This window comes from Dysidea avara, chromosome 2 (genome assembly GCF_963678975.1).
Source record: "Dysidea avara chromosome 2, odDysAvar1.4, whole genome shotgun sequence".
Classification (NCBI taxonomy): Eukaryota; Metazoa; Porifera; class Demospongiae; order Dictyoceratida; family Dysideidae; genus Dysidea; species Dysidea avara.
Window position 1 is genome coordinate 26105786 of NC_089273.1, and position 22455 is coordinate 26128240.

At 37.8% G+C, this 22455-nt stretch overlaps 1 protein-coding gene across 3 annotated transcripts in view; it reads left to right on the forward strand.

The window, feature by feature from the left end:
- The window catches only part of LOC136246970 (uncharacterized), a 74639-nt gene that overhangs the window by 2694 nt on the left and 49490 nt on the right, over positions 1-22455 (forward strand). For all 3 annotated transcript variants that reach the window (XM_066038567.1, XM_066038569.1, XM_066038568.1), the window contains 2 exons: positions 7244-8253; positions 18787-19015. In XM_066038567.1, the coding sequence (XP_065894639.1) occupies positions 7265-8253; positions 18787-19015 (1218 nt within the window). In that variant the 5' untranslated portion in view covers positions 7244-7264. The remainder of the gene's footprint in view (positions 1-7243; positions 8254-18786; positions 19016-22455) is intronic.

The following is a 22455-nucleotide window of genomic DNA, read 5'->3' on the forward strand; positions in this document are numbered from 1 at the left end:
ACACACTGTCTATATACACGAATGCAATACTTGCACACTGGTCTACATATATGTAAGTTTGCTGGCTCTGTGGATAATCCAGCTAGAGATTTGACAAGAGCTTCCACTTACTGTAATCCATTCTGAGACATGGTAATATAACAGACTGACTAGCTAGGTAAGGTATGTGATGATAAATCACTCTGAATACATTGTTTTGCTTATTATTTAGGTTCTGTAGAAATATTTAAACTATGCAGTTAAAATCACAATAATCATACAGTACTGACGTACTGTATACAGTAGAAACCACAAAGATTTGGGTGTCGCCCATGAAAAAAAGCCAAAAACCAGGCTCACTTTTTCCTGATGACGATAAAGCAGTGTTGGTTAGGTAAAACCAAGCCTTCACGTTGGCCTGAAATGCTTTCAAAAAGTTTAGAATTTTTTGACATTTTTACTGACTGACTGGCTAACTGATGCCTTCAGACAAGTGTAACTCAACAACAGCTAAGGCTACAGGCTTGATTTTTTCACTGTTTGACGTTTCTTCAGCCACACATGTGCCATTTGGCATACCGCAGTACGTACAGTGCGTTTTTCATGAACTTACCACTGTCCTCCTTTGTGTCCCATTCATCTTTGCTGACAGCAAAAGGTGTTGATTTGGCTGTAGCATGTGATGGCTTCCCTTTGTAATGGAAACCGTCTGTATTTTTCAAAGTGGCTACTTTGATTGCAGAGGCACTGTTCTTGATTTGTAATGTTGTGTAATGGGTTAAACAAAGCTGACGATGAAGTGTAATGGATACTTCACTTTTCAGATGATAATTAGTAGCTGGGGCGTTTGGCACCATTTCTTTATTTAGATGCGGTATGCGTGGGTTCACCAGTTATAATACTTTTATTTAACAAAAAAGTTAACAAGTACACAAAAATTTTGGAATTTTCAACTAGAGTAAGGTAGTGTCATGTAGCCAGACCCTTTTGTTTCTTTTATGTGTGGGGCAGGGAAAGAAAATAATATAGCATCGTCGTTGGCCTATCCCGAGATTGTGGGGATTCTACTGCACAGCTTTCGGATTGTTTGTGTGTGCGGATGATGTGTTTTACTAACCGTTGTGTCATTTGTGCCATAGATATAAAGCGTGATCTACTGATCTTTGCATCATTTGCGTTCTATTACCATAGCTACTACTTTTATATTTATGGCAACAGGATGCAAATGACACAACGGTTAGCAAAACATGTCATTCGCACCCACAAACAATCTGGAAGCTGCAGAGTAGAATCCCCATAATCTTGGGATAGGCCAATGACGATGCTATACTATGCTCACCAGACCTTTTTCTTTCCTTACCCTAACACAAAAGAAAGAAATGGGTCTGGCTATGCAAGACTAAGAGTAAGGACCATAGCACATTGATAAAGAGTACCGAAAGAAGCTGGAATAGTGCACCATATTAAATTACAGTAAAACAATAGGAAGTGTTATATCCCTAATGTGCATTTCTTTAGCACAGTAAGGATATAACACTTCTTATTGTTTTACTGTGTTTTAATATCGTGCACTACTTCAGCTTGTAGAGCTGAGTGATGGTACAGCTATCATAAGCACAATTTGATAGTAACGTTTATATCACGATAACGATAGTATCACGATAGTTACTAGCAGTTATTAAAGACACTCAACCTCATGTATACAAACACTTGAATACTCCAGTTATGTACACACCACATATCAGCTTTTTTCTAACACTTCACTAAAATTGTTATGTGTCAGTATTACAGTTGTGATCTTTGTTGTCCATGCTCAAGCTACTAGTCTTCTACAGTTTTCTGAACTGCAACATTATTGTCTTCGCTTTTGTTATCCATATGTAATCCAAAACAGCCAAGCTGTAAAAAAAGAGTGCGGCCCCCAAAAAGGCTATGGTGAAAAAAGATGTGAAATCCAAAGTGGTGGCCAAGAAATGGCTGTGATGGTAGGTTAATGGTAAAAATTTTAATAATGACAATTCAGGTGAATTTTTGTGCTGCTTGGTCTTGGCACAAAATTCACCTGAATTGTCGTTATTAAAATTTTTACCATTAACCTACCATCACAGCCATTTCTTGGCCGACACCTTGGATTTCACATCTTTTTTTCACCATAGCCTTTTTGGGGGCCGCACTCTTTTTTTACAACTTGGCTGTTTTGAATTAGATTTCACTTCTTTTTATATTTGTATGGCCGGCTTTGAGGTTTTTTAACCTATCTTTTTTTCTTTACCACAGGAAGAAGAAAAGATGATGCAGATGTTGAATACTTTAAATATTTCTGATTTTATCAGTAAATGTAATACATATTTATTACAGAACTCTCCATGGTAGTTTCTTTGTCACTGAACACTCTACAAAGTAACTTCTTCTAGCTGATCTCTCTACAGGGTGAATTGTTTGTAGCTGAACTATCTACAAGGTAACTTCTTCTAGCTGATCTTTCTATAGGGCGATTTGTTTGTAGCTGAATTTTCTACAGGGTGATTTCTTTGTAGCTGAACTATCTACAAGGTAACTTCTTCTAGCTGATCTTTCTATAGGGCAATTTGTTTGTAGCTGAATTTTCTACAGGGTGATTTCTTTGTAGCTGAACTCTCTACAAGGTAACTTCTTCTAACTGATCTTTCTATAGGGCGATTTGTTTGTAGCTGAATTTTCTACAGGGTGATTTCTTTGTAGCTGAACTCTCTACAAGGTGACTTCTTCTAGCTGATCTTTCTATAGGGTGATTTGTTTGTAGCTGAACTCTCTACAAGGAAACCTCTTCTAACTGAGCTCTGTACAGGGTGAATTGTTTGTAGCTGAACTATCTACAAGGTAACTTCTTTTAGCTGATCTCTCTACAGGGTGATTTTTTTTGTAGCTGAATTCTGTATAGGTGATTTGTTTGCAGCTGAGCTCTTTACAGAATAATTTCTTTGTAGCTGAACTCTCTACAAGGTGACTTCTTCTAGCTGATGTATCTACAGGGTGATTTGTTTGTAGCTGCACTCTCTACAAGAAAACTTCTTCTAATTGATCTCTGAACAGGGTGAATTGTTTGTAACTGAACTCTCAACAAGGTAACTTCTTCCAGCTGATGTCTCTACAAGGTCACTAGTTTGTAGCTGAACTCTCTACATGGTGGATTCTTTGTAACTGAACTCCCTACAAGGTGAATTCTTCTGGCTGATTTCTCCACAGGGAGATTTGTTTGTAGCTGAACTCTCTACGGGTGATTTGTTTGCAGCTAAACTCTCTACATGATGGTTTCTTTGTAGCTGAACTCTCTACAAGGTAACTTCTTCTAGCTGATCTCTCTACAGGGTGATTTGTTTGTAGCTGAACTCTCTACATGATGATTTCTTTGTAGCTGAACTCTCTACAAGGTGATTTCTTCTATAGCTGATCTTTCTACAGGATGATTTGTTTATAGCTGAACTCTCTACATCATGGTTTATTTGTAGCTGAACTCTCTACAAGGTAACTTCTTCTAGCTGATCTCTCTACAGGTTGATTTGTTTGTAGCTGAACTCTGTATAGGTGATTTGTTTGCAGCTTAGCTCTTTACAGAATGGTTTCTTTGTAGCTGAACTCTCTACAAGGTGACTTCTTCTAGTTGATGTATCTACAGTGTCACTAGTTTGTAGCTGAATTCTCTACATGGTGGTTTCTTTGTAACTGAACTCTCTACAAGGTGGCTTCTTCTAGCTGATCTCTCTACAGGGTGATTTGTTTGTAGCTGAACTCTGTATAGGTGATTTGTTTGCAGCTTAGCTCTTTACAGAATGGTTTCTTTGTAGCTGAACTCTCTAGAAGGTAATTTCTTCTAGCTGATGTATCTACAGTGTCACTAGTTTGTAGCTGAATTCTCTACATGGTGGTTTCTTTGTAACTGAACTCTGTACAAGGTAACTTCTTCTAGCTGATTTCTCTACAGGGTGATTTGTTTGTAGCTGAACTCTGTATAGGTGATTTGTTTGCAGCTTAGCTCTTTACAGAGTGGTTTCTTAGTAGCTGAACTCTCTACAAGGTAACTTATTCTAGCTGATGTACGTATCTACAGTGTCACTAGTTTGTAGCTGAATTTTTTACATAGTGGTTTCTTTGTAACTGAACTCTCTACAAGGTGGCTTCTTCTAGCTGATCTTTCTACATGGTGGTGTCTTTGTAACTGAACTCTTTACAAGGTGGCTTCTTCTAGCTGATCTTTCTACATGGTGGTTTCTTTGTAACTGAACTCTCTACAAGGTAACTCCTTCTAGCTGATCTCTCTACAGGGAGATTTGTTTGTAGCCGAACTCTCTACAGGTGAATTGTTTGCAGCTGAACTCTCTACATGATGGTTTATTTGTAGCTGAACTCTCTACAAGGTAACTTCTTCTAGATGATCTCTCTACAGGGCGATTTGTTTGTAGCTGAACTCTCACATGATGGTTTCTAGGTAGCTGAACTCTCTACAAGTTGATTACTTATAGCTGATCTTTCTACAGGGTGATTTGTGTGTAGCTGAACTCTCTACAAGGAAACTTCTTGTAGCTGATCTCTCTACAGGGAGATTTGTTTATAGCTGAATTCTCTACAGGTGATTTGTTTGTGGCTAAATTCTCTACATGATGGTTTCTTTGTAGCTGAACTCTCTAAAGGTTACTTCTTCTAGCTGATAGCTTTACAGGGCGATTTGTGTGTAGCTGAACTCTCTACATGGTGGTTTCTTTGTAGCTGAACTCTACAAGGTGATTTCTTCTAGCTGAACTATCTCTTTCCGTAATTTAACTCCCTACAAGGTAACTTCTTCTAGCTGATCTCTCTACAGGGTGAATTGTTTGTAGCTGAACTCTCTACAGGGTGATTTACTTGTAGCTGATCTCTATACAGGTTACTTGTTTCTAACTGATCTCTTGAATTCTCTTCAGGGTGACTGCTCTATTAGGATGACTGCTCTATTAGAGTATCTTGATCTCGAACTTGCTACACCAAGTTGGATTTCGTGTTATAACTCCGTTGCTTTTAGCCAGGTTCTTCTACATCATTGAAGAGCCTTTCTAAGATGATTACTTCATTTGTACAGCGATTTTTAAAGCATTACCCCAAGCGGTTTATCTGGTAGACGTGGCAAGTAGTTGTTTTTTTTATTAGCAATTTTTGATTGCATAATTGTTACACCCTGTTGGTTTTTTGTTGTATCTTCCTGGTTTTTAGCTCGATTTCTTTCAAACCACAAAAGGTTTGAGGTACAATAGTTAACCTATTAACCCACCAATTTTCAGCTTCTTCCCATACGCTGTTTACCCTGTAGGCATGACAACATAGTGGTGTTATTTTTCGTGAATAATTGTTCATAACTCTTTGCCTGTTTATCATATTCCAGCCAAAGTTGGTACTGAGAAGCACCTTTATACCCCCTTCTGTGTGCCAAATTTTAAGGCAATTGGATATGGCGCTCGCATTTTATAGCAGTTTTTGTAAGTGTGCGAAAAGAGTAAGAAAAATAAGAAGAAAAAAAATGAAGAAACTAAGCCAATTTTTGAAGTTGCATATCTCGGGGACACGTGAAGTGATTTCGCTCAAATTTGGAATGTAGAGTACTGAAGTTAGAGGACATGTCCACAGCAAAAATTGTCTTGTTTCATCAAGGCAGCACAGAGCTACGGAGGTGCGAAAATTGTGTTTTTGTTCTTCCTGTCAGTATACTCACGGGTGTTGCGTGCCGGCTTCTTGGGCCGCACGACACACTACTGCATGTCTTGATTAATGACCAAGCACACATATGGATAAATAATCATGATACGTAGCACAATAGTATACTATCAAGATTGCGATTGTTACTACCTAGCATGATAATCAATTATATAAGTCTGTCTTCAACAATCATCTGTTTATATAGAGGAAATGTGAGTAAAAGCAAACCCCTAAGTTAGCCACAGCTAGGCTGGTTTTGGGGCCTTATAGAGTACAAAAAGAAGTGATATCCACAAAAAACAGCTAAGCTGTAAAACAATGGTACATTCTTTAAAAGCCTGGGTGAGAATGTTGTGAAATCAAAAGCGGTGGCCAAGAAATAGCTGCAATGATGTTAATGCTGATAAATTTTAATAATGGCTCACACATTTTGCGTGGATACATGTAATATGTGGAAGAATGAATATGCAAACTATACTTATGAAGCAAATTAAACTTAATTATTAGTTTCTTATCCTCACTTGCATCGCCGTTTTTCTTACCTTATCAAGGATTTTTTGCACCACTGGTGGCTAAGGGAGGTCAATTAGCACCTTGTATAGTTGGTACCTTGCTAAAGCAGTCTAAGAAAATTGCATCCTGATTCATTTTAGCTAGCTAATTCAGCTATCTAGTTAGTAAGGATAAAAATAAATATCCACCCTCTTGCACTGCAATTCTTAGTACAGGAGGATGAGAAACTAATAATTAAAGTTTATGTGGCTCAAACAATGCATTTTGATAATTGAATATACAAAGATGTACATAATTAATCACATTAAACTGGAAGCGCACCAATCAACATTCAAATAGGGTTGAGTCACCTGGGTCATCTGGGTCTCACCCGCTTTTAGGATTATTGGATCACGCGAAGCAGGTTAATTAGTTGGACGATATAATATATATATATAAACAGATCATAGTCAAGTCTTTATGCCACCCAGCTTCTTTTGTGAGCCACCCCCACTGCCTGCAGGCATACATATGTGCAGTCACACCCATTTATCAGTAATAGTGCAGTCTGTAGGTGTGCATGAATTCATGTCCATAGCTGTATGCAGGCTTATGTGAAACCCCCCCCCTGCTATTCGATTGTTACTGTACGAGACATGTGGTCTAGTCTTGCAATAGACCAGCTCTTCAGTGAGTCAGGCCCACTGAAATTTATTGTACTGCTTGTAAGTACAGTGCGATGGGTAGGCACAACATTACTATAGTTTTCATATACGTAGCTACCATTGTACTCAATGCACTAGTCATGTATCCAAAACATAACTGTCAGCACACACCTCAGAGTTAATTCGGGTCATATCTGGATCTGACTTGGATTGCTATCCAGATCAGTGGGTCATCCCGGTCAGCAGTGGTGGCCTGGTTTCAATACTGATACAAATTTTATGTTGTTTAGAATGAACTTCCATGACACTATTGGAACTCACTCACAGAGCATGTACTACAGACAAACACAGAATATATAACACAATACAGTACGTTATCATACATTTGTATGTTATTTCTCTAGGTCTGTGATTATTTTCGAGGAATGCAAGCATTGAAGATGTTTCAAATTTCAAAAAAATACCACTGCTTCTCTGGCAATGTGTTCCTCAGGTTTTCTACCATATCATCCCAACGGTCATCATTGCTTGGACATCACCTCATGCATAGACCACTGACTGTTCGTAAATTTTCATTTGGACCATTTGATATATCATTTCCATTTAATATTACCATGCAATTTTTCAAGAGGTTTGGAAAATCAAGAAAGTCTGAACAAAGAGTTGGCAATAAAGATGTTTATTTGGTAGAAGACCATTTCAATCATCCTGAAGTACAAAGAAATGCTCTGGTCAATAAGCTTTCACAAACTATTCAAGATACTAAAAGCAAATGCACAAAGGTTGTATATGTATATGGCTTACCAGGTATTGGAAAGAAGGAATTAGTTAGGCAGTTTGCCAAGCAGCACTATGAAATGCTGGAAAAGAAAAATATACCCAAAAAGTTTGTGGCAATGATCAATGCATCAGATCCAAACAGTTTCCATCATGATTTATTCAAAGTAGCTGAGCAAGCAGATGCCATAGAGAATTTTGAAGAATATACCAAGAAGACAAGTAAAGTTGAAGGGTACAAAGATATATTAACAAAAATTTCATCTCGTTTGAAAGATCGATCAAATTGGCTTCTTGTTTTAAAGGACATTAATTTAGGAGAGGAACTCAACTGGCAAATTGGATACACACCTCTTGAAAGTGTGGAGTTTATAAAACTTCAAGCAATGAATCTCAGTGATTATCTCCCTTCTCCAGGATACCCTAGCCATGGTACCATTATTGTAACAACAAGCAATAACAATGCTTACTCACATAAAAAGTCATACACAAAATGCTTTACCATGCCAAAAGGGATGGAAGATAAGGAAGCACTTGAGCTATTGCAGCATGCTAGTGGCTTTGATTTACAAACATGTAAACAACCAGCTTTACGAGTTGTACATGGTTTAGAAAATGTCCCCACATCTGTTTTCTGGTAAGTTTTATGTAGATGTTTGTACTTGTGTTTAAATCCAATTGTTGACATTCTGTTCATTATGTATGTACATTGCACACACATGCACGTACGTACATGTAGATGTGGAAAATTGAATAAATAATTGCAATAAAACAGTTATCATGTGCAACTCTTTTTGTCCACATTAATTATAGTGTCAATTGACAATTGATTTAGACATCAATCAATCAGTAAATCTATCAATCAATATCAAAATCAATTGATCTACTATATTTATTTATACAAAAGTCTTGTCAATTATCTGGCTCATAACACAATCTTTTTTTGCCTTGTTGTCCATGTGCAACTTTTCAATTGTTGTCTAAAAGATACCATCTAAGAGTTTTGACCACCATCGATCAGCTTCCATGATGGGATAATTGTGAGAACAGTCACTCCAATTATATGTCATAGCAGTCCCTTAGAATTAATGCTGATTGTAAAATGCACATGCACTAATGTTAACATACCAGTAAATTCCCCTAGACTGTGTTATTTTGCATCTTTTCAACCCCTCCACACACACTTGATAAGCAGTTAACACAGCAACTGTGAAAATCCTTAAAATTTCATAGCGTGGGACAATGACCAGTATTTTAACCATCTGTAACTGCAATCATGGGCTATGGAATCCTCCAATTGGAGAGACAGTGAATTGAGAAAGGGAATACAGAAATGCGAGACATCTCCACTTGAAAACTGAACTTATGTAACTGCATGGTGGTTGAGATCATTTTCAGCTCTCTGTTTGCACAATCAACTGTGACTTGCTGCTTGGCAAAGTGCTGGCTTAAAGTAATGAGTTATATCCGTTCTGTAGTCAGTGTAACATAAACTTGAATATGAGACAGCTCTTCATCAACATAAACTTGAGGTAGCTACATGATCTGTGATAGTAAAATCAGTATTGGCATGGAACCATGAAAATAGAATCGTGAATCCTGTTTTGGTTTACAACCATGAAAATTTCTTGCCACGGAAATGTTCATGCATGCTGCAGTATAAAAACCTGGAACAGAGTGGAACCAAAACAGGATCAGTTGGGGTGTGTGTTATAAAAAAAATCAATAATTTTGGCAAGCTTGTATCGTCCCCAACCATTGCACTTACGTAAGTCAAACTTACCCTGGATTTGCCTACAGCCACAGTCAAAATTGTTTACGCAGAAATTGTATTTAATATCCAGTAAAATTCTATTAAACACACACCATTCCGCATGCTTTCTTTGCTGAATCCTTCAATTGAAGGCCAATCACATGGTAAAATCACTTCTTAGTTGCTCCATCAACTAAAATATCAATATTGTATATTGTACAAAATTTTTGTACCTAAGCTTTTTATAACAGTTAGGCTGAAGATAGTCTTTTGCACATAAGCTAAGGTGAGACCAAAATACAGGTTGACTATATTTTTGAAATTCTATATCTTGATCCCTGTAAGTGTTTTCTTGTTTTAATACTGTATATGGTATTGATTGGAGCAAGACTATTCTGTGAAATTGATTTCGTTACATATATATGAATTTCTATGATGGTTTTTAGTCAGACTAAGACATGGCATTGTTAGTGGTACTCATTGCTTTAGGCTACTAAGAAGTACTACGGTATTATATTGTTTGATAATGTCAGCTATTTTTAAGCTTAAAATGTGTGGTATATACGTATAATGAAAGATACTGAATGCAAAATATTCTAATCCAGTGCTGAGAAATGACCTGTTGTTTTCAGCATGTGTTTGCATAACTGTTTGCGTAGGCCATACAGGTCACATAGCATAAGCAATTAGTGTTGCACCGATAATCGGATCGGTTATCGGTTTAACCATATATCGGCATGATTTTCTGGATATCGGTATCGGATCGGATCGATCTTTTAAAAGTAAGCCGATACGATAGTCACGTGAGGCTTGCGCATGCATATTATTTCCATTGTTGTAAAATAAAATGGCGAAGAAGCGCTCCGTCATTTGGGAGTTTTTCGTGGTGACTGAGGACACGAAATATGCTGTTTGCAACACTTGCCAGGCGAAAGTTTCGAGGGGAGGAGGTAGCACAAAGTCCTACACTACTACAAATCTAGTGAGCCATCTTGCTAAACAGCCGGACATCAATAAACAGTATATTGAACGAAAAGAGTCTCAAGAAACTCCACCTCAGAAGCAAACACGTAAAAGGAAGCTTGAACAGCAATTGTCACTTGAAGAAACGCAAGAACTGTCGAAGCCATGGGATATAAACGATGTCAGGTCTCAGCGTGTGCATAAAAGGATTGGTGAGATGCTAGCAGTAGACTGCCAACCATTATCAATGGTTGAAGACATTGGCTTCAAAAGGGTGTTGCAAACTCTGGAGCATCGCTACAAGTGTCCAAGTCGTAAGTATTACACAGATACCATTATACCTAAAATTTATACTGGCATGAAAGATGAAGTATATAAGTTGGTTGGTGGGGCCAAGTACATAAGCTTCACCACAGATATATGGAGCAGTAGTATTAATATAACTTGTTTGTTAAGTTTAACTGCACACTGGATTGATGATGCATTTGTAAAGGTGTCTGCTGTCCTACATGCACAGCCAATACAAGAAGCTCACACTGGTGAGTACATTGCAGCACAAATGGAGAGTATGCTTCAAAACTGGGAGATATCTCGGGATAAAGTGCATGTTGTTGTGAGTGACAATGCAAGCAATATGGTAAAAGCCATGAGAGATGCCTGTTTTATGCACTTTGGTTGCTTTGCACATTCTCTGCAATTAGTAATAAAAGATGGACTATTTGTACAAAGAGCCATAAATGATATAATAGCAATATGTCGTAGCATAGTGGGACATTTTCATCGTTCTTCAGTTGCCTGCTACAACCTGAAAAGAATACAAGATAGTTTAAATGTACCACAACACAAGCTTAAATCAGATGTTGTAACTAGATGGAATTCTACCTTATTTATGTTTCAATCTGTTCTGGAGCAAAAAATGGCACTGGCAGCCTACTGTGCAGAAACTGGCAATATCCAGCAGCTTACACCACATCAATTGGAATTAATGAAGAAATGTGTCGATATTTTAAGTCCTGTAGAGGAAATTACACGTTCTATATCAGCAGATATGGCTTCAATATCAATTGTCATTCCATACATAAGGATACTAACCATAACACTTGAGAAAAACAACAATGATAGCGGTGTTCAAACAATGAAGGGTGAGCTGCTGAAATCTTTAAAGTCTCGCTTTGCAGGGATAGAAGAAAAGAAAGAATTGGCCTTGGCTACTTTGTTGGACCCCAGGTTCAAAGATAAATTTTTTTCGGGGAATATCATCAAGGCCACAGTCAAAGAGATGCTGGTTGAGGAAATGAGCAGTTCTGTTGATATGGCTAGTGAGACTGCAGCTGAAGAACCTGGTCCCAGCCAACCAAAGAGAACGTGTCCGCTCAAAAGTACAGTTTTACTTGATGTCATCTCTGAAATAATTACTGACTCTACTGGTGATACTCCTGCTACCACATCAGAAGTGGAGAAGTTCTTAAGTGAACCACTGTTGGATTACAAGACTGGCAATCCTTACACGTGGTGGGGTCAAAATAAGAAAAGGTTTGCTATGCTGGCAACTCTGGCACAACACTACTTATGTCCCCCAGCAACATCAGTTCCTTCAGAACGGCTGTTCTCTGCAGCAGGTAACCTACATGATGATAAGAGGAACAGAATTTTACCTACTTTGACTGAAGACCTGCTTTTCATTCAAAACAATTTTTGCCTAGTTGGCTCTCAGTACAAATACTAGTAAGTAGTTTAGTGATTACCACTGTAACTGTATACAGTTGGTCTTGTGTGACTACTGGTTTATTTACTTTATTGCGCGTATCTAGTTCTGATGTATTTTTACTACAGTAGCTATAGCTGTACACCACTAAGCAGTTTTGAGTACCATAAATTACATCCATTTATTTTTTGTATTTTCAACTACTATGTATTGCTACACTGATTAAGAAACTTGTCAAATATATATTTTATATCGGATCGGCTAAAATTATCGGCTCTTTCCTTGTCCAGTATATCGGTTATCGGAATATCGGCTAAATCCCATATCGGTGCAACACTATAAGCAATCGTTTATTGGATTGACCTAATTACTGGGAACAGATGTTTCAATTATCGGATGGGTGTTATACTAATAAAAATGGTGAATTCTATGGTAGAAAGAAGTGGAATGGTTGACAAAGAGTGTGTTATGTTTGTTTAACGTTATTGAGGAATGGACTAAGGTTAAATTTTTGTGTAACTTCTGTACTGGGCTGTTTTTGGAATGCTAGTGTGTTTCATTTACTGGAACACTATCTAACTACCAAGTTTAGTTATTTGTTATTTTTATTTTTCCCCCAGCAAAAAGAAAGGCACGTGCTGGACAACTAAACAAGACTAGAGAAAGTAGCAGCCAGCATGTTACTCTGACAAGCGGGACTCCACTTGCACTAGATCCATTGGTGGTGGAGCCCTAGTGTAAACACCAATGGATGAACGTATACCTCGAATGCATTGAATAGCTGAACGGAGCAGAGAAAAGGCAACACAACACCAAAGCCAACCCAGGACTGCTGAGTATTTATCACCCCACTTAGCCAATAGGAGGGAAGCCAGACGCTTGTAGAAATTAATGGCCTCATGAGCTGACCCCCCTGCTGCCGACATGATGATGAAACATGCTCAACCTCAAGAATTCTCTGGCTGTAAGCTTGATGCTTGACATTCTCATGCTTCTTAAAGGTAGAAGAAAGCTATGAAGAACTGTTAGATGGGGCAAGCGGATTAAAAACACGAACATCAATAAAATATCTCTCAGAATGACTACCACAAAACCATTCATGGCAATGTCCAGATGAGTCCCTTCTTGAGTATTTGAGGTGGAAAGATGGAATTCATCAGGATTGTGGACGGGCTGCAGTTCTGGTTCAGTACACACCTGGGAGCACACCTCTGTCAAAAGAGTAGAAGTGAGGTCCCTTATCTCATTGTGGTGAAGGGAAGGTAGTCCCCCTTCGGACAAGAGAGCACATGATCCACAGAGAATGAAGCCCCACAAGCACAAAGAGTTGAAGTACGTAGGGAAGGCCAACTGTAACGCAAGGCATCCTGAAAGGCGGACTTGTGTAGAGCAAAACCATGATGCTCATTCAAGGGGAGAGTTGTAAGCCAATTTGAAGCCCCTATCACAGATGCTAGCTCCACTGCACGCTGCAGTGTGGGTTCCAACTGCTGACGCAATTCAGAAGAAGTCTTAGAGTAGGTTTCTAACTTTACTTTGTGCTCAGAAGATTTTCTAGACTGTTGTAAAGAAATAGCCTCAATAAAGCTCTTAGAATGGTCATGAATGCACAAACAAAGAGGCTCAGCAATATGACCGGAAGCAGCTAACTCATTGTTACTTGTGATAGTTGGAATAAAAATACCCAGGCCTCTCCAATGAGCAGGAAGAGCAAACAATTGCCGTAAATTATCATAAGGTGGTGGACAGCCTGATAAGGTAGGGATAAACAGTTGACGAATTACGTCCTCAAGAGGTTGAAAGATCACAGTGTCACAGGGGACAGTCCAAGAAACAAACATCCAACGGCTTGACAAACCATGTGTAAAAGCACAGTAAGCAGCATGGGACTGACTCTCCGCATATCTGGCCAAAACAGTAAGCTCTTCAGACCATACCACCAAGTAGAATGTTACTACCAAAGCCATAAAAAGTTTGACAAAATTATGAGTATCGATGCACAATTTCAGCACGTCAGATCACGTAATGTATGAGGTACGATTTTTTGTTGTTGTAAAAATGTATGCATAAATTGCTTGATAAATATGCAATGGTCATTTAAGGGTTCTACAGTATAGTAATTAATAGTGCAACAACCACCTCCCAACCAAATGTAGGTCCTCTTTGTTTTCTTCTTGACCTCTTGCTAGATGCTTAAGCATGGGGTATAGTTGACCTCTGCTTGTGGAGATGTGTATTGTGTTCCCTATACTTCTCAATAGTTGGCTAGATGGTACTATACTATTATAGACTACATTCTAACCAATCTTTTTCTTCATTGCAGCCACTATGTCATCTTAGGTAGTTCAACTCCAAGATTCCACACTAGCTGTACTATGTTTTTCTGTGGAAGTTTCAGTGAGTGCTGGCCTTGACCATGGCTTGGCTTGTCCTTTATAGTTTGGTGACTAACATAGCAGTAGAATTTAACTGTAGACTATCATCGACTCTCAAACTGGTGAAAATAATGTGCAGCATAATGTTGGCATAACGGAGCATAATTAGGAGCACAATGGGCAAATTTCTGCCACAAAAAGTAAACTTTTGCTATAACAGTCACAAAGTCAAGGGTTAACCTGTTTTAGATGGTGAAATGATTTCTGACAAGTAGAAAAATTCACTGCAGGCTCACTACAAGTTTATAATTGACTGAATGAATGTATTTTATTGTGGGTTTAAGTTTTATGGGACACACACAGTCATGTGCCAATTAGTACCAAGGCATGGCAAAGCAGTTTACAATCATTGAATTTGGTATTATATAAAGCATCTCATCATCTCATTTTGGATAAATGATGATTATGATTATTGGAAGCTAGTTTGGAGGACAATACAATAGAAACTCTGATGATAATATAGTTTGTGTTGAGTCAGTATAGTTAGTGAATTTCTGGACATTAAAAACAGTGAAGTATCTGCAGGTTTGCAGTGAGACTGGGGTTAATATCAAGCCAGAAAAATATTTGTAAAGATCTAGATTCTCTAATAGATCAACCATTGTAGGAAATAGACAGAAAGAGAACCATTAAAGTGTTTATCCTCCAGGAGGCTAACTTGGCATGTCACAATTGCAAGTTACACTGGCTATCCAAACTCAAATAGCAGGAGTGGAAGAAAAGCATAGAAGAGTTTGCTCATGCGTTTGAGAATGAGTTGTATACATGCCTGGTAAATAAAGCACCATTTTGTTGCTTAAATTAACAAGGAAACCCCCAAGCAACAACTTAACTGGTATTACTGACATACCTATTATACTGAGCAGTTACTGTCCTTTGAATACCAATTGCTACAACTCTGAAGATCAATCAGAAACCGTTCATGATATTTTATTTGCATACAAAGATATTAGACAATAAAATCTCTATAGCTTGCAATTGTGAGGGGACCCTGCTCTAATATGCCTTCCAACTCTGGAACACATCCCGATTTCAAGCTATTGCTATTATTTGTATGTTGCAGTTGAAGTGAAACGGTTCACGATTTACATTCTGTCATATATATCAAGACAAATGATAGTGTGTCGTGCGGCCCAAGAAGCCGGCGTGCCACACCGTGGGTATATTGACAGGATGAAAGAAAACGTCATTTTCATACCTTTGTATCTCGGTGATCCCTTATCCAATTTGGAACCAAATTTTCCACAGAGTTGCCCGCCAGCCAGGGGAGTATACATACCAAATTTGAAGGAAATCGCTCCAGCCATTTCCGAGATATGAGCTGGCAAATGTTCAGTTTTTTTTCTTCATTTTTTTCTTCGTGTTTTCACACACTTGCAAAAATTGCTATAAAGCACAAACGTGTAGTCCGATCACCTTGAGATTTGGCACACGCAGAAAGGGAGTCCAAAGGCGAATGTTAGCATCAAATTTGGTGCAAATCTAATGAATGCTTTGACCGATTATTCGTGTAAAACAAGATTGATATGTTGTCATACCTACAGGGTAAACTGTTCATGGAATGAGTTGAAAATTGGTATGTAGATGGAGTAACCATCGTAGGAGTGCCTTTTGGTGGTTTGAATGGAATCGAGATAAAGACCATGGAGATATGACACAAAACCCAACCTGTGTCACAATTATGCGATCGATTTTTATGAATAAAAAAGTATTAGTTTTTATGCCTACTAGGCAAACCGCTTAGAGCAATGAGCTGAAAATCAGTGTATAGCTGAATAATCTTCATAGAAAGTCCTTACAGTAGTACAGAAGAATCGGATTACAAACCACTGAGTTATGATTCGAAAGCCAAATCCGTGTAGCAAATGCAAGATCGAGATACTCTAATAGAACAGTCACCCTAATAGAGAATTCAGCTCATTTATTTAATCCATTACAGAATTCTATTACATTGCAAGCAATCAGTTAATCTTATAGACAGTTCAGCAAGAAACAAGTCACCCTATAGAGAGTTCAGCTACAAATATATTGCTGTAGTGATTCAGAACATTACAAGTCACACTGATGAGAGTTCAGCTATAAACAAGTCATGCACCCCGTAGAGAGTTCGGCTACACTCTCTAGAGAATTCAGCTACAAACAAGTCATTGTGGAGAGAGTTCAGCTACAAGGAAACTACCCTGTAGAGAGTTCATTTATACAAACAAGTTACCCTATAGAGATCAGCTGCAAACAAGTAACCCTGTAGAGAGTTCAGCTACAGACAAGCCACTTTATAGTTTATGCAATGTTCAGCTACAAGTAAGTCACTCTGAAGAGAATTCAGCTACAAACAAGTTAACTCTGTAGAGAAGTTTGCTACAAATAAGTCACCGTGTAGAGCGTTCAGCAACCAAAAAACCACCCTATAAAGAGTTAAACTATACAAGCAAGTTACTCTGTAGAGTGATTAGCTAGAAACAAGGGAGAGCTCAGTTAGAAGAAGTCACCCTGTAGAGATCTTAGCTGTAAAGAAACCCTGTAGAGAGATCAACTACAAACAAATCACCCTGTAGAACGTTAAGGTACAAACAAATCATCCTATATAGAGTTCAGCTACAAATAAAATCACTCTGCAGAGAGTTCAGCTACAAAGAAACCATCCTGTAGAGAGTTAGCTACGAACAAGTTACCCTACAGTGAGATCAGTTTAAAACAAGATTTCAGCCACAAACAAATCACTCTGTAAAGAGTTCAGCTAGAAGAAGTTACCTTGTAGAGAGTTTGGCTACAAAGAAACCATCATGTAGAGAGTTCAGCTACAAACAAGTCGCCCTGTAAAATGATCAGCTTGAAGAAGTTACCTTGTAGAGAGTTCAGCTACAAAGAAACCATCATGTAGACAGTTGACTGCAAACAAGTCACCCTGTAGAGAGATCAGCTAGAAGAAGTTATCTTGTAGAGAGTTCAGCTACAAAGAAACCATCTTGTAGAGAGTTCAGCTACAAACAAGTCACCCTTTAGAAAGATCAGCTAGAAGAAGTTACCTTGTAGATAGTTCAGCTATAAAAAAACCATCATGTAGAGAGCTCAGCTGCAAACAAATCACCCTGTAGAGAGTTCAGCTACAAAAAATCACTGTGTAGAGAGTTCATTTAGAAGAAGTCACTTTGTAGAGAGTTCAGCTACAAAGAAACCACCATGTAGAAAGTTCAGCTGCAAACAAATCACATGTAGAGAGATCAGCTACTGTAGGTACAAGTTACCCTATAGTGATCAGCTACAAAATATTCACCCTTTAGAAATATGTGTTGGAAACAAATCACCATGTAGAGAGTTCAGCTAGAAACAAGTCACTATGAAAAGAGTTTAGCTACCAACAATGGGAGTTTCAGCTACATTAAGTCACATTCACATTAAGTCACTAAGTCACATTATTACCTACAGTATGTGATTATCTTTCATTGTTAAATATACAAATATTTTTAATCAGACAAAAAGCTGTACACAAAAAGTTCTTCCTTTGTTCCACAATTCCTGCAGAAACGGAAAAAAAAAAAGTTAGAAGGAAGCACCAAAGCCAATTAATGGCCGGCTTTGTGGCTTGCAATACAAAAAGAGGTGATATCTAAACCAAAACAGCCAAGCTGTAAAAAAAGAGTGTGGTCCCCAAAAGGCCAGGATGAAAAAAGATGTGAAATCCAAGGTGGTGGCCAAGAAATGGCTGTGATGGTAGCTAGGTTAATGGCAAAAATTTAATTACAACAATTCAGGTGAACTTGGTGTCAAATCCTAGTGGAGGAGGCAACACAAATTCACCTGAATTGTTGTCATTAAAATTTTTGCCATTAACCTATCATCACAGCCATTTCTTGGCCACCACCTTGGATTTTACATCGTTTTTCATCCTGGCCTTTTTGGGGGCCGCACTCTTTTTTTACAGCTTGGCTGTTTTGGTTTAGATTAAGAACTACTTCTCAGGTAAAACACAAAATAAAAGCATAATGCATTTCTGAAAAACATAAAACAAGCATAATCGGCTAAAAAAAGAGGAAATGCCAAAAAGCATAATAGGCAAATTTTGGAGCATACTAGACTCAAAGGCCTATTTACAGGAAGATGATATTCATGCAGGAGAATGTGTCTACCAAAAATCGTGCCTGAAGAATGTTTAAAGGCAAAGGTGCCTTCTGCAAAAATAAGGGTCTCGATAATTGATTGTTTATGCTACATAGTAAGCTGTAGATTTGTATTGTACATTTCTCATTTGCTAAATGATGTGTCTGTCATAAATATGTATTATATGTATGTATGTACTATAACTTTTTAATCCAGTGCTGGATTACTTGTGCTTGCCAAAAGAAACAGAAAGCTTGACAACAAAAATGATCCACACTCATTGTTTGAAGACCTTTACAAAACAATTCAAGATCCAAACTTTTGTGGCATAATGAAGACGGCTAGTGAAGAACGAATCAAAAATGCAAAGTATCCAGTTAATATGAGAAAAATTCAAAAATTAACAGTTGACAGTCTCACAATATCTGACCCTTCGAGAAAAGAGGTAAGTACATATTTTACAACAATTATTGAAAATATAATACATGAGCTACGTAACAGGGGGTATGGTTGGCTACATACTGTAGCTAGCCATACTCCCTCCCACCCCATATCATGTTTGAGATAATTATAAAATCTAATTTTATAGGTACTGGTAGCCTGCGTAGTTAGAAAACTAAATCATTTTGTCTGCTTCATATCATTTAAAACCATTCACTGTTGGTACCAGCTTTACCACTCTATTGAAGAAACTCTGCACAAATGCACATAATATTTTCAACTACATTAAAACAAAAGCATATTAGCAGAGTGTTTCTATACACCATTCTTAGGAAAGTGTTTGTGTGTGTATGTATGTGTTAATGTGTGCTGGATAATAAATAAATTAACCGGAGTTTTGATTGCAGAGGTATTTCTTGTAGTTATCTTCATTAGTAATGCTGTGGAATGTACTGAATGTAGTTGAAAATGAAGTGTAATGGCCACTTTACTATTTGGGGTGCACATTCAAACAAAAACAATAAGCCTGACACTGATGTTTCTTAATGCAGTGTATGTGCGGGTTTACCAGTCATTATAACAATAAGCAAACAAGTACAAGGAGTTTTAATTAGTGCTGAGCGATAATATCGATAGTTCGATACTCGCCAACAAAAAATCATTATCGAGATATGATAATTACAGCTTACTATCGCGATATAGCTGTAAGATTACTAGAAACATTGTTACCAAGTTTATTTAACTGTTTTATAACTCTTTAGGCTTGCTCACTTGCAAAATGTTTGGTTGCAAGGCTATTACAAGCTGTGTATATTTATCGGCCGCCACGTAATTAGTCAATCGCTTCGCGAAGGGTCTAGAATTACACTAAAAATGCTGCTTGAGAAGCTGGCTTAGCTGTTTTATAACTACTTGGCTTGCTTTATCTTGGAAAAGTTTGGCTACAAGGATGTAACAAAAAGTATAGAAATATCGGCCGTCCACGCAATTAATTGCTAATTGATGCACTTATGAAAACGTAGTGGCTATTCGTCCGGTTCCAAACTCCAATTTCACCAGGCTATTCGTCCGGTTCGGATCGCGTGGTCCTGTTCATCCGGTACTATTTGTCCCAAAGTGTCACCCATAACTCGAGTATCAAACATACTAGTTATATGAAGGTAAGTTTTTGGGTGAGTTCGAGGCGAGCTAGGGTTGGAGCAGACAGTGAAAGTCATCATTGTGCGTAACACGTTAGTGTTAGGTTAGGGTCGGTTTCAGCTTTGGTTTCTTCTTTACTGGGGTTTCTTCTTGTATAAGTTTGTTCTTGATTGATGTATATAAGGTAGAAACTAAGAGAAGTCGGTAGCTGGGAGCCACGTAACACAGTGGTTACGATCCTTGTCTCACACACTGGAGGTCCCGGGTTCGATTCCCAGACAGGTCATGATTTTTTTTGTTCAAGAACCCATTTTGTCTAAGTTTTTATTCACGTGGACCGAGCCAGAAAATAGCTTGGTAAAATCGGCATCCGGAACTGGACGAATAGCCTCTACCTACAAGAAAACCAAGCAAATTGTAATCCATGATGGTGTCAATTATGCTTAACATGCATTGAATACTTAGAACTTGACTGAAGATCATTCAAAGTGTAATTATTGTGATATTATCGTATCGTGAATGATATTTCAATATCTATCGTGATAATGAATTTTCTACTATCGCTCAGCTCTAGTTTTAATTCGATTAGGGATCACAGGAATAAAAAAGAAAGTGAAAGAGGGGAGGTCTCCTACACCTGAAGATACTGTATACTAGTGAACATTTATTTCCTACTTCAGTCATGAGTACAGACTGAAGTAGGGATTGAATGTTCAGTAGTACATATGTCTTCAGGTGGAGGCAACCTCCCTAGTTTCACTACTTTTTATTTCTTTGATCCCTGATCGAACTTAAAATTCTTCGTACTTGTAAATGTGACCGGATCTGCGAAAACCCGACATAATGGTGCATTTTTCAGATGCTTTATTATTGAATATCTATAATCTACTTAGCCAAGTGTATGCTTTGGTCAAGTTTCAGCCTCATATGGCAACAACTTTTGGAGTTACTGCCCTACAAAGTAGCAACAACAGAAAGATCGATTTGTACAGCAAGTATTGGGAAAATAAATTATATGCACTTACAAAAATGGCTGTATCTTACAAATATAATGCAGTACAGAATTGCAACTTGCATCATTGTGTTCACCATGAATAGGGGAGTCCATTACTGGGTAAGTTTTTTATTCTATTACCATTCTTCACTGCATACAGAGACGAAATCAGTGAAGAAAATCGATCGTGTACGATCGTTTCGACGTGACGTAAACAAATGCTCATAACTTATGTATCCTTTAGTCTACTGCATCGAAACAAAGCTTTTTGAACTCCTCTGGAGTAGGCAAATGAGATGATATCCAGGTTTGTATCATAGATCCCTTCCTTCACAAAGAACAAAGCTTTTTAAAAATTTACGATTTTTTTTTCAATTACGCAAATATTTTACCCATTGCGAATCAATGGAAAATTTTGGCTTGCACCATTATGTCGGGTTTTCACAGATCCGGTCACAAATGTCATACACAATATTAACATGCAGTAGTTGTTAACCCTTAAACCCACATAGTCCAGAAAACTGGATCTAAACTTAATAATTATATGTGCCTTGCACAAAAAATGGGACCAGATCTGATAGCCTTTCCAATTGCATGTACTTGGCAATCCATACTTTGACTTGTGTATATGGTACCAGCCTGCAATTTGGTCATCTTACACTCCGAACATAGCACAATTCCTGAATGTAATTATAAGACAATGAGTTAAACAAATGATGAGTTAGGATTTGTCAAACTTGAAAATTTAGAAAGGCTATAAGTTCCCCTTTCACAGATCCATGTGTTAATTTGTGTGTTAGCATATATACAGATTGCAAAATCCCCAAAACAAAGTCCCAAATATGGGCTCTTAATCCACATATACATATGACAATTTTCCTCAAAATTTGGTACGTGTGGTGTCAAAAGTGGAAGGTGATTAAAGCATAAAACCCTTTCCATTTTGGAGAAAGGGTAAATCGCAATTTCTTTCTCCATGCCAGGTTAATCAACTTTCTTGGCTGCATGAGACACTAGTTAACCCTTCACACTTAGTGATTTACTATAATATTATACTACTGGTATAAGTGCCAAACATTTTCCAAACAATTGACTGAATATAGCTGTGTAGCTGCCATAGCTTACCATCTGTAATTAGCTAATTTAAAGTGTACTCTTAATAGGTCAATTTTGTAGTTTTGAATGTAGCAGATGAAGGTAATGTGTATAGTAGATCACAGCAAGACAAAAATAGTTTAATAATTTAAATTCATTTGCTACTTACAGGTAGGTATCTATATCCTGCAGATCCCTTGTTTAAAGATCCCTAT